This window comes from Prunus persica, chromosome G2 (assembly GCF_000346465.2).
Source record: "Prunus persica cultivar Lovell chromosome G2, Prunus_persica_NCBIv2, whole genome shotgun sequence".
NCBI lineage: Eukaryota > Viridiplantae > Streptophyta > Magnoliopsida > Rosales > Rosaceae > Prunus > Prunus persica.
In genome coordinates, this window is record NC_034010.1 from 10,821,319 (window position 1) to 10,834,437 (window position 13,119).

General features: G+C 40.2%; 1 protein-coding gene across 2 annotated transcripts; it reads left to right on the forward strand.

The window, feature by feature from the left end:
• On the forward strand, positions 11,352 to 12,831 carry LOC18781169 (40S ribosomal protein S17). 2 transcript variants are annotated; one of them, XM_007212150.2, is made up of 2 exons: positions 11,352 to 11,479; positions 12,181 to 12,831. In XM_007212150.2, exon 2 carries the CDS (start codon positions 12,208 to 12,210, stop codon positions 12,631 to 12,633), a length of 426 nt encoding a protein of 141 aa, XP_007212212.1. In that variant the 5' UTR covers positions 11,352 to 11,479; positions 12,181 to 12,207; the 3' UTR covers positions 12,634 to 12,831. The 2 variants fall into 2 exon arrangements, with proteins under 2 accessions (XP_007212212.1, XP_007212211.1); XM_007212149.2 differs by having other exon boundaries at positions 11,376 to 11,479; positions 12,189 to 12,831.

Below are 13,119 nucleotides of genomic sequence, written 5' to 3' on the forward strand. Positions count from 1 at the left end.
TATCCGAGCCGCAACCTATAAACAACTATCTATTCAAACCGTAACATCACTTAGATAACTCACTTCCGGTCCGCACTCATTTACATGGTCATTTTGTCACTTCTCAAAGAGTATAACTGCCTCAGAAGACTCACGGTCGACCGAGGGGTCAAACTGCCTATACTTGGTCAACCAGGCTCGTGAGGCCCACGACCTCTTGTCACAAATCTAGGAGTCGCTAAAGGTTCCAAAATGCCTAGGACACATGTCATGAGAGTTCGGTCTCGATCGGATAGTCAGATTACCCACGATCGCACAATTAGACAATTACTGTAAACCTAGCTCTAGGGTTGGCATTTCCGAAGTATTCGGGACTCCGTTTTACGATCCGTCGAAACCTATACGATCCTGGAATTACCTAGATCAACGTATATGAAACTGACTATGATCCAACAGTTGAAACGTATCGAGCTCAGAAATCGCACAATAGGCGAGATCCGTTCAAGGTTCAAACGTTATCCGAAAAGAAATCCGCGGGTACCTGTACAATCGTGACAACAAGGGGATTGATTTTAAACATAATGCCCCTCTGCTACAGTGCCCACGCGCCGCCACAAGCGCTGGCAGCGCGTAGGTGCCCAAAGCGATAACGCTTCGCCGAAAAATCTCAAAATCACGGCTCAAGACTCCTACCCTAAGTGTAACACCCTATTTGGGACCACTTTTGTTCTTGGACCTACCCCCAAAAAATGGCTGGAAGTGGCCGGAATTTCATCCCGAAATCTGGCCAAAATTCAACTCGTAATTTGGGTTATCTATGCTAGAAATCGATTCTATCTTATCCAACCATCAGCTAGAGCATGAAAAATAGGTGCAAATCCATACCTTGATTGTCGGATTTAGTGGCCGGAGGAAAGAGATTGAGCCAGCAAAATTTCAAGTGAAAACTGGTAGGTTTTCGTGGTTTTCTGGCAACGCTCACGGCTGCTGATGGCCGAAGTTGGCCGGGATAAGGCCGCAGGGCTATGCCGATTCTTTTGGCATCGGTTTCGTGGCCTACGATGGCCGGAGGTGGTGGCTGCGCCGGTGGGAGAAGGAGGCTGGAAAAATGTCGGGGCTAGGGGCTAGGGGCAGGGTCGTGGGGGAGGCCAGAGTGAGAAAGAGAGAGAAGGAAGTTAATTTTTAAAAAAAATCTGACTTGGCAAATTACCATTTTGACCCTCAACATAACTTTGATCGTATCTCCCTCAATACAACTCGGATTCGGGCCCACTACGTGTCTACGGACTCATTTCGACGTAATCTACGCAATGGCACATTCGAAATTCCCAAATTCCTTCCAGGTCAAAAAGACAACTTTAACCCTAATAAAATATTCCGAGGGTATTCTAGTCCTTACATTGAATAAAATAATAATTAAAAATTAATTAAGGATCGGGTTGTTACATGATCAGCCTCTTTTTTTTCGTTCTTTTTTTTTTTTAAACCAAGACACATCAACAATTTTTTTTACTCTTGCCGTGAGTTGACCAACGGGTGAGCTAGCGAGGTCTTATCCTCCATGTTGGTATTTTTTACTTGATTTCAAACTATGATCGTCTTCTTTTTTTTTTATAGTTGCTTAGACACTATGTTGTCTGATGAAGGAAGTCGATCATCTAACTCACAAGCTCCTTTATATATGTTTGGTGGCTCTTATGCCTGCAGAAAAAGATTCATAGCCAACATGTACCACATCACTCATGAGGCACAATTTCAGATATGGCGATCTCAATTTTTTGCAGCTTTCCATACTGGTGCGAATGTGAGCTTGGCTGAACCTTTGTTCGAGGTTGCTGATCGTGTTGAAGAAAAATGTGAACCTCCTAACATAATTTCACCACCACTAATTAAATAATAGGATTTTATTATTTTTGAGAAATTTGAATTTAATCTCATTGAAATTTGCATTGGTAGATGACCCATGGTAAAATTGAAAATTAATGGGTAAGGGTGGGCCACTAATTGAGAATTTGTGTTTGAGAAATTTGAATTTAATGTTATTGAAATTTGCATGGGTAGACGACCCATGGTTAAAATTGGATGGTTTTGTACCATTTTTCTTATTGTCAACGTCCAAGAAAAATAATGAGCAATTTTGATTAACCTATTAATTTTCTACAATTGACATTTGCATTTGGACCCGAATATGGCTATGATGATTTTAAAATTGATCCATTAACCATATAATGGGTAATCTGTAAATTTAATGGGTAATTATTTGGATCACCCATTAAATATTTTGGGCTTTTGAGAACTAATGGGCAAATAATTTTGACAAGCTATTAATCTGTTTCGAGCCTTGTAATATTTTTTTTTTTAATCTGTTGGCCCATGATTGGTCATCAGCACAAAGCTCATCTAGTTTAGCAAAACCAATCACAATTGAACTAGGACTACAGAGATTGAGACCATGTAGTTTTAACAAACTTGGGGAAGAATTACACCACTGCCAAGAATTTTCCTCTATTTAGAATGCCAGACTATGGCTCCCTTCATACCACCAATTTTCCATTGCCTCATTGTCAAACTTTCTTGGAAAATATCCGGAAGGTATGACTTTTCTCTTTGTAGGCCACAGTTTCTTCCATCAAAGTACGACCCCATTAATTGAAAATCCGGCCTAGATAATCAAAGAGGTGCCTGCCTCCTCTTTTTCATTTGTTGCCCTTCTCTCTCTCTCTCTCTCTCTCTCTCTCTCTCTCTCTCTCTCTCTCTGCGCAAACTTTCATGCATTCTTTTATCCCTTCTTTTTTTGTCTTCCTTTTTTTGTTTGTTGCTTCTGTATGCAAACAACGCCTTGCCAAGCCATCTAAACATGGTTGTCTTTTATCTCTTTTTTTTTTTTTTGTCTATTGCGTCTGTATGCACCAAGCCCTCTTCCAAAAAAATGTGGTTGTCTTCCATCTCTTTTTCTTTTGTCTGTTCACACACCAACACAACTTCTTCCTCTTGCTGTTTCTCTTCGTTTCATTTTGTGCTGTAGCGAACCTTTTTCCATTGTCATATCCAAAACAAAACACAAAGCTTCTCTTACTTTGATTTGCACACAAACACCAGATGAGATTCAAGAAAAAGTGGGTCTTGCGTGGCCTATCCTCCAAATTTGTTTGTTTGTTGACTTCCCCATTTCCAAATGGGTCTATAGCTAATGGGTGTGTTTAACTCGGGATTCCATGGCTGTCCTCCTTCCTTTGTTTTGACAGTTTGTACACAAACACCAAACTAGGAATTGATACAAGAGTTGGCTGTGCAACGGGACCTGCCCCTTCAAACCCTTTTTTTTTTCTTTTTTCGATTATGTCTATGTGCAAACAACTGATTTTTGTTGGGGCTTTTTCATTCTGGTAGCTACATATGAGCATGGGCTGCTGTTAAGAGTAAATGAGTAAAGTTGCCCATGTGTCTGAGTTCAAGAATCAGACCCTAAGAGTGCTTCAAAAGGGTTACGGAGCCTTAGGAAACACCTTGGTCTCCTTCACCAACAAAACCAACAGTTACTTACAGATAAATATATGGCTTGGCTTGAGAAGCTTGTGGCATGTACGCTAAGTATTCATGAGTTTAGCATCAAAGAGAAAGAGGGCTTGGATTTCCTATGAGAAATAGGGGTTCAAAGTAAAAGGAGAAGGAATTTCCAGAGAATTTGTTGAGGGGAGAGAGGAAGAGATGATGGAGGAGAAGTGGGTGGTTTGAGCAATTTTCCGGTAGCTTGACGAAAGTTTCGTTAGGCTTTGGAATGGCTTGCTAGAAGAGAAAATGTGAATAGATGGAGGAATAGGGCTTGAAATTGAAGGGTTCTAGGGATGAGAGGTGATGATTACTCTCTCTAGATGTGGTTGAGATGATGAGTAGGAGATGTCCCCTTTTAGGTCATCTCCAGCCATAGGGCTAAATGTAGTCCAGGGCTAAAAATTTAGCCCCCAAAAATATTAATTTTTTAAAGAATAGTGCAGGGCTAAATTTTTCCATCTCCAGCCATGCATGTCTATATTTTAGGGTCCTTCATATTTTATTATTTTGAGAAAAACTATGGTACAATACTCACACATTCCACAACTATATATTGTTTAATTTAATTAAACTACTATTTAGAGACAATATTCCATATATGATACGTATATGTTGATAAGAACAAGATTTCTGATAAGATTTTGTGTCCATGTGACACGTCTTGTCTTGAAGGAATCTGAATAACTTCTCGTGCTATGATTTTCGAGTGACACATGTCGGTCGAGGAACAACTATCCAAATTTCAGATTGGATTTTTGTCGACATGGCACCTCTTATCTTCATCTTCAAATGTCAATAAATGGAGTGTTTTCGATTCAATATCTCACAACTTCATCTCATTCCTTTGTAATTCCTATATTCTTCTACACTTTTTCAACCAATTCTACAATGGATTCCAACTGGGGTTCAAGTTCCAACTTGGATTCCGAAATAGGAGGAGAGTAGACGCCAAATGATGGAAGAAGATGAAGAAGATGATGCTCAAATGCGCACAAATACACAACTTGCAACTACTGCAGCAACATTATGGACTCAAGAGCAAATACAACAAGAAGGCCTGTGGGGTGGCTTCATTGTTGGTTGCAGTAACAAATGCAGGGGACGAGCTCTTGGGCATCAAAAATTGACGATGGACTACTTTGTCCCAAATCCTGTTACACTCCTGAGGACTTCAGATGTCGATTCCGGATGAGGCGTCATGTTTTCTTTCGTTTGGTAAATGATATCCCATATGTCAACCCCTACTTCAGACAGACAACTGATGCCATCGGTAATCTCGGTTTCTCACCCCACCAAAAGCTTACAAGTGCACTCCGAATGTTGGCATATGCAAGCTTAGTAGATCAAATTGATGAATCCATAAGGATGTCTGAGTCAACATCCAATGAGAACCTTGGTGAATTTTGTCGTACAATTGTTCACACATACAAGGATGAGTACCTCTGACAACCAACACATGAGGACCTAAATAGGCTCCTAGAACCCTTCAATTTCAAGCCATATTCCTCCATCTATTCACATTTTCTTTTCTGGCAAGCCATTCCAAAGCCTAACGAAACTTTCGTCAAGCTACCGAAAAATTGCTCAAACCACCCACTTCTCCTCCATCATCTCTTCCTCTCTCCCCTCAACAAATTCTCTCGAAATTCCTTCTCCCTTTACTTTGAACCCCTATTTCTCATAGGACATCCAAGCCCTCTCTCTCTTTGATGCTAAACTCATGAATACTTAGCTTCCATGCCACAAACTTCTCAAGCCAAGCCATATATTTATCTGTAAGTAAAGGAATAGGGCTTGAAATTGAAGGGTTCTAGCATCTTTTGACACATGGATCTAGCATGCTTTCTTTGGAATCCCGAGGGCCCAAAATGACATCACCGTACTCGGGTGTTCACCTCTCTTCGATTCCTTCATGGAGGGTAACTCACCTTAACTAGACTACTACATCAATGATCGTTGGTACAACATGAGGTATAACCTTGCTGATGGTATCTACCCAAAGTGGGCAACACTTGTCCAATCAATTAGACATCCTGAGAATGTGGCAGATGAGTATTTTTCCACCAAGCAAGAGGCGTACCATAAGGACGTTGAAAGAGCTTTTGGGATTCTTCAAGCTTGATTTGCAATCATTAGGCAACCGGCAAGAGGGTGGAGTCTAGCAAAACTTAACTCAATCATGTTGACGTGTATAATATTGCACAACATGATTGTGGAAGACGAACGATATGACTACTATGATGGAGAGTCCGATGACGAAGATTTTGATCCAAATAGGTCAAGGAGAGATCATGCATTGATATATGATGGAGCTGATTTTCCTCGGGATCCAAGAACAAGTAAAATCTTCATGGAATCATACACGAGTCGATATAGAGCAATACGTTGTCCTGTTGCAAACAATGGCTTACAAGAAGATCTTGTTGCGCATCTCTGGAACATACGAGGGCAAGAACAATGATTGTGTGGCTTGTTTTTACTTTGAGTTGTGTGGCTTGTTTTTACTTTGAGTTGTGTGGCTTAATTTTACTTCGAGTTGTGTGGCTTGTTTTTATTTTAAGATGTGTGACTTGTTTTCATTTATGTGGTGTGTTGTAATAAATTGAATTCATTATTACTTCTCTGTGTGGCTTGTGATCTATACAAATAACAGGCATAAAATAATGTGATAGAGCTGACAATATTAGATTTCTCATCATCAAAAGAGAAAAAGAAAGATTCTGGAAAGCACAATAAACAATGTGATAGAGCTAACCAAAGAAGTAAAGCCTATCACATACTAAGAATAATCTCCACTTCTTTTTGCCTCCTGAATGAAGGACTAAACATGAAAGAGAAAACAACTTCACTGAATTTAACCAAACCAATCTCAAATACCTAAAGTGATAACTGTAATGACCCAAACCTAAAATTCATATTTAATTAGTAATTTATTACGCGGAAAGACAATTTTGCCCTTTGACTAAATTATGAACCCAAAGTTGACTTTTTGACCGAAAAGGACTTTGACAATTCCACATACACCGTTGCGTGGAGCACGACGACACGAGTTCATAGACACGAAGTGAGCTCGAATCGGAGTTTAAACGAAAAAAATACGATTAAAATCTCATGAGGGGCAAAATGGTAAATTAGAAGATCAGAATTTTTATAAAACCTCATCTCTCTCTCTCTCTGTTTTCGTTCTCTCCCTCCCGTCGCCCTCCAAGTGCAGTGCCGCCACTACCGGCCACCACAAGCCCCAACACCGGTACCAACCTGACCGGCCCGACCCCGCCGTCACGTCGCAGCTCACGCCCGCCGCGAGCCGCTCGCCAGTTGCCGGAAACGGCAGGAATTCCGCCGGTTTTGTCAAAACTTCCAACCGTTCGTTCTCCTTCAATTCTCCTCCAAATTTGTCGAGTAAGGTATGGATTTCTACCTATTTTCCGTGCTCTAGCTGATGGTTGGGTAGGTTTGCATTGATTTTCACCGTAGCTAGCTCAGTTAGTAAATTGAAATTCGGCAGACTTTCAGCCTCCGTGTTCGGCCACTTCCGGTCAGTTTTTGGGGTTGGTCCAAGAACAAAAGTGGTTCCAAATATGGTGTTATACCTAGGATAGGAGTTTGGAGCCTTGGTTTTGAGATTTTCCGGCGAGGCGTTATCGCTTTGGACACCCATCGCTGCTGGCGCGTGCGGCGGCACGTGGGCGAGGGTGGTGCCATGACACTGTGTTCTGATGCAATCCTTAGGTTGTCACGAGCACATAGGAATTCGTAGATCTCAATTTGGATACCGTTTGAGCCTCGAACGGATTTTCCATGTTGTGCGATTATCGGGTTCAATACTGTTGAGCCGTCGGATCGTAATCAATTTTAGATATGTTATTCTAGATAATTTTAGAAACGTATAGGATTTGACGGATCTTGAATCGGAGTCCCGGAAACTCCGAAAACGCGAACCCTAGGGCGAGGGTTTAGAAATTATGCGATTACACGATCGTGATTAATCCGACCGTCCAATCGACATCAATACCCTCGGGACATGTGTCCAGACATATTGGACCTTCTAGCGGCATCCGGATCATATTGTGAGGTCATGGACCCGTGGGGTTCCGGATTGACTGTTTGGACTTTAGCGCTTTTTGAGTCCCAAGATATCGTTAAACTATCCCACGTGAAAGGAACTTTTGGTCCTTCTTCTTTTGAGTGCGGGGCGTTCCACCACCAAGCCCCGAATTTGGGCTTGAATGGAATGTGAGTAGATGGGTGTGTTGCACTTCTAACTTATGATCAAACAATTGATCGGCCAAGCCAGGAACCTCCTCTTGGCCTAGGTTCTTTCACTTCCTCGGGCTCAAGGATGGTTAGGCTTTGTACGGATGTTTTTGTGATTTTTAGGGTTTCAAGTAAAAATAAAGTAATTAAACTAAATGTGCATTTAACAGTAAAGACAAGAATTAAAGTGCGACAAAATAAATCAAAGCGATAAGTAAAGCAAGAACGAAATCAAAGCGATAAGAACGATAAGAGCAATAAACTAAAATAAACTTAAAATTAAACTTGATAAAAGTGCGATAACAATGAAAGTTAAAGCGATTGAAATAAACTTGAATTGAAATAACAAGAAATATAAATTGCAAGAATTTAAACTTAGACTAAGGAAATGAAGAACTTGCTACACTAGGTGCTTGAAAAGTAAAATCCTAAGTCTAGGAAAAGAAAAGTGCAAGATGAAAAGTAGGTTTGTCTGTCTGATATTGTGTGTCTTCTGTCTTCGTTTGGTGAAGTTTATATAGGGCATTCGTCAGCCCATAGGGTGGCCAATGAATGGCCAAATGTCAACTCTTTTAAAAAATCTTTCCCTTTGAAGCCCCCTAAATCCGTGGGATTACATTGATTGAAATATTCTGACATGCTTGATATTTTCTTGCTTTGGAACATTCGGAATTATTATTAACCTCCTCGATTTACTTCCTTGTGAAACCTCCATCATGTGCACATAATCCTCTGGAAATCCTGGGCTTGAATTGGTAGCTTGGGCTCGGACCTTCGAGCTCTCTTAAAGGGCCAACCATTTTTATATAATAATAAAATTCTCATATTTCAATTGCCCAAAATCCTTCCAAATAAGTCCCATCAGACACCGCCGAACACATATTTGTGTTTATATAATATATATATATATATATGCATATAAGTAAACCCTCCAGTCATATACTTGTAAAGGTTCTACAGCTCCAACTCCCAAACTCCCAAAATCCGGCAGCAAAGAGCCCAATTCTTGGCTGCAAATTTCAATAGCCCATTCTCCTTCGAGCTTCTAGCCATATTCAAAGAAAGCCCAGCCCATTCTTGCAAAAGCCCTAGAGCCTAACCCTCAAGAATGCCCAAGCTCCAGCCGCATAAACCTCGAGGCACTCGACTACTCCAAACCTTTGAAAACCCGGCCGCAATTCGTTCACTCATAACACCCGCCCGTACCTCCTTCGAACACCTAGCCACGTTGGACCACGACCCGACCACTTTCTCCAGCTTACTCGGTCGTTATACCCCAATAGACCCTGTCACTCTAGACGTAGCCCAACTACGTTCGACCACGCCCAGCTGTCTCGTAAGCCCCAGATTTCCCCAACGAACCCCGGCCGCATTATCCAAGCGTCAGAATCCGACCTCAATCATTCAACCCGGTCGTGCCCAGCCGCATCTCACAGCCCAACTCCTCCGACAGTGCCCAGCTATCAAACCCAGTCGAATCTTCTAGCCACCCCCTGCCCAAGTCTTCAGCTCTAGCCCTGCCTTGCCTTCTAACCATATCCTGGCCGAATCTCTGCCAATCTAAATTCGGCCTCAGATTCTGCCAATCCAAATTCGGTTGCTTGCATTTTCGGAAGTTGCCCAACCGATCTTTTGAGCTTCCAGCCACTGCCCAGCCATCAAGGTTCTAGCCGCGCTCGAACTTCTATCTGGCCACTTGCATTTGGAAGCTGCCCAGCTTGGGTGAATTCCCCCACCCCTCAAACAACGTGATAGGTTACATATTTTGCTCGGTGTGGGCATGTGGATCGTAATTTGGCGAGCGTGTATGATGAACTTTCGCATGCCCAAATCGGGTTTCTTCTCAGTAAGGTATTGCGCTAGGCCGAGAATATACTTGGGCCTAGCATTGGATTTTTTGGGCCTCAACAATTTCTTTCTGTTTTTGTTTCATAGCAGTGTACTCAAAGAAATTAGTGGGCTTTTGTTTTTTTTTTTATCAAAGAGGGAGAGAGTTGATCATATTCTCCAAAGGCAAATGTATAACTTTTTTTTTTATCTTTTATATCCACCAATTTGAAACACAACAGATATCCCAAAATTTTGGGAACCCATGTTGGCTTGCATTTATCATTTTTTTTTTTTTGAAAAATGATACAATTTATTTGGTCGAATTTTTTATCTCAACAGTTGCCCCCTCAAGCTTCGTACGTGTAATGTCTTTACGCGTGTGGAGCTTGAGAAGCTTTTGTCTCAAAGTTGTGGAAGCACACAACAATATTGACAAGGAGTACTTTTCTTCATCAGAAATGCCATATAGTAAACACCCCAATTCATCTTTAGGTGGGATAAGTGCTTCTTTCTCTTGCTTTGAGATCTCATCAAACCAAGACTCGTGCAGTGCACTGTGGAGGTAAGTAGAGTTGGTAGTCTCATTTCTGATTGAGAATGAAAAGCATGAGGCTTTACAATCAAATTCCAAGCCCTGGAATTTTAAGACAAAAAGAGGATGTTGTGGTACTCATGATAAGAATATGAAGAAGAGAGATAGAAAGGGAAGCGAGAATCTTAAGACGGAAGAATTACTGAGAAGGTAAGAGGAATGATTAAAAATTTTAAAATGGGAAGGAACGGCTAAAAGGATGGATGTTGGTGGGCAATGGCACAATAAGGTGCCCTCATCGAAAAAATCATTGTAGATGCCTCAAATTGCTCATTTGCTTAACTAGTGGCAGTGCACAGATTATCTTGTTTCCATTTTCAGCATTTAAGTAAATGTCTTTGTTCTTTTACTTTCATTTATTTTTATATTACTCCATTAACTTAAGTTTACAATGTAAATAAAGAAGTACATCTATTTGGATTCAAATAAAAATACTAGAAAATTAAATTCCCACCAAGTCAAAATATGAAAAATTGGTTTTAGTGCAAAATAAGTCAATATATACTTCATAATAAAATCCCATAAAATCAAGTTTTCTTATTTGATGTGTAAAGAATAAAAGCGGCCAAAAACTTTCTTGAGAAAATGATTATTTCGAAAAACCATATTTCATACTTAGTCAATATTTTTGCATAATTTTTCATGTACGATATGAATGCATGAAGGGACTTAAGGTCAACTTAGGTAAAAAGTCTTAGATGTTCAATCCACAAAGAGTTTTTAGCCTTTTAAAATTGCACTTATGCTAAAAAATTCATGGATCCACAAGTGCTAGTAGGTGAAGTGTGGTGGAGATAGGTGGGCTATTTGGGAAGGGCGAGAGAGACAGAGAGCGGAAGAGGAAGGTGGATCAAAGGTGGGGTTGCATAGGTGGGGTTTTTTTTATAAATTTTATTCTTTTTTAAATTTCATTAAATTACGAATTTACCCTTAATTTGGACGGAAATTTGGATGAAATTTGAAAAAATTGACGGTAGGCCCATTGGCTATTTTTACAACGTTTGGGTCCTTAATTTATTGAAAAAATTGATTAGGGGTAAATTGACAATAATGAAATAGTTCAGGGGCAAAACCGCAAAAAACTCAAATTTTAATGTAATAGAGGGAATCGGGTCGGGTGCAGCCCGCTCGACCCATAAACAGAAACTAACGCGCCTAATAAAAGAGAAACCCTAGTAGGCACTTTTCCATCTCTTCAGCTGCCGCACTCTATTTGCTCCCTGCGCCTCCTCTCTACTTCCTCGTTCTTAACCTTCGCTGTTCGGCACTGTAAGTAATGTTTTAGGGTTTGTTTTTCATCTCATGGTTCTCTTCCATTGCAGCTACTCTAAAATGTAAAACGATTTGGAATATTTAGTGCCTGATTCGTATTCTTGTTTTAGTCCACGGTCGATTCGAATTAGTTAGCTCTGTTTGATTGTGGCCCAAAATGGCACTGTAAAAGGGAATTGATTGTGATTTGTGTGTGTATGTGAGTAAGATAGTTGAACATGTTCATGGGGTTTTATGTAGTATAAATATTTGTGTGAAAAAGCTGGAAGCACCGTTAAAGGAAATTGAATTGTGACTATGTATGATGAAGTTTGTGTGGTAATATTGCTTTATTTTAATCATGAGAGTAAAATAACTTTGGGTTCGAGGAATTAGGTTTAGGAGTTTTGGATCTGAAGTGTTATATGTTGTTTATGGTCGTTGATAGTGGGGTTTTCTTATCTGCTATTGTGATCTTTTTCAGTTTGCCAGATACTCTAATCTGCTATGCTGCTTAGTTTTTATTAGGTTTGGTTTGGTTTTGTGTAAGATTTATTTAAATCTACAAGGCCCTTTTTGTTTTGCTTTTATTTTTTTAGTTTCTCTGTTTTATTTTGTTTATTAGCATCTTAGTTAAAAAGCTTGGTTCTATGGGTTACATCAATATCATATTCTCTGAGCATGAAATGGATGAGAGTAGTTTTGTATTGTTTTCTTAGCATTGCAGAAAGAGCTAGTTCTGCAAAATGGGTCGTGTTCGTACCAAGACTGTGAAGAAGTCCTCACGCCAGGTGATCGAGAGGTACTACTCAAAGATGACCTTGGACTTCCACACAAACAAGAAGATCTTGGAAGAGGTTGCAATCATCCCCTCAAAACGTCTCCGGAACAAGATTGCTGGGTTCTCCACTCACCTGATGAAGCGGATTCAAAAGGGTCCAGTCAGGGGTATCTCACTGAAACTGCAGGAAGAAGAGCGCGAGCGTCGCATGGACTATGTACCTGAACAATCTGCCATCAGGACTGAAGAAATCAAGGTCGATAAGGAGACCCTTGACATGCTTGCTGCTCTTGGCATGGCTGATCTTCCTGGGGTATCTGAAGCTGAGCCACAGGTTATGATCCCTAGCCAAGGTTATGGACGGGGTCCACAGGGTGGAAGGAGGTTCTGAGGCAATGGAAGCTTTGTGTTGTTTATGAGAATCTGGAATTTAGTTATTTAAGTTTGCATTCGGTAGTAGTGATATGGCAAACATGGATCTTATTTTTGTATTTTAATTGAATGTTCGCTTGACGTTGAGTTTGGAAAATGGTACTTTTGTTTATTAAATGGAGTTAACATGCTTGTGTTTATGCAAATATTGTTGGTAGACCTCATATGTCGATGTGCATTTGATATTGTTTTTGTTGCAGTATTTTTCTTATTCTGAAATGATCAGTTTAAGCTATGGAGACATTTATATGAGGCCTAAAGGTGTTTGTTGTATTATTTACAATATAATCAAGAGCAATCCCCCACTATTTAGTATTTGAGTATTTATATAGTCAAGAAAACACAAGACAAGAGGGAACAAAATAAATCATGCCTTTTTTATTATTAGGACTTTATCAAGATAGATTTACACTTTAATAGGTGAATACCATATTAATTTGGTTTT

Excerpts from the sequence above, each read along its gene's own strand:
- LOC18781169 (XM_007212150.2), top strand. The coding sequence starts at position 12,208 with ATGGGTCGTGTTCGTACCAAGACTGTGAAGAAGTCCTCACGCCAGGTG.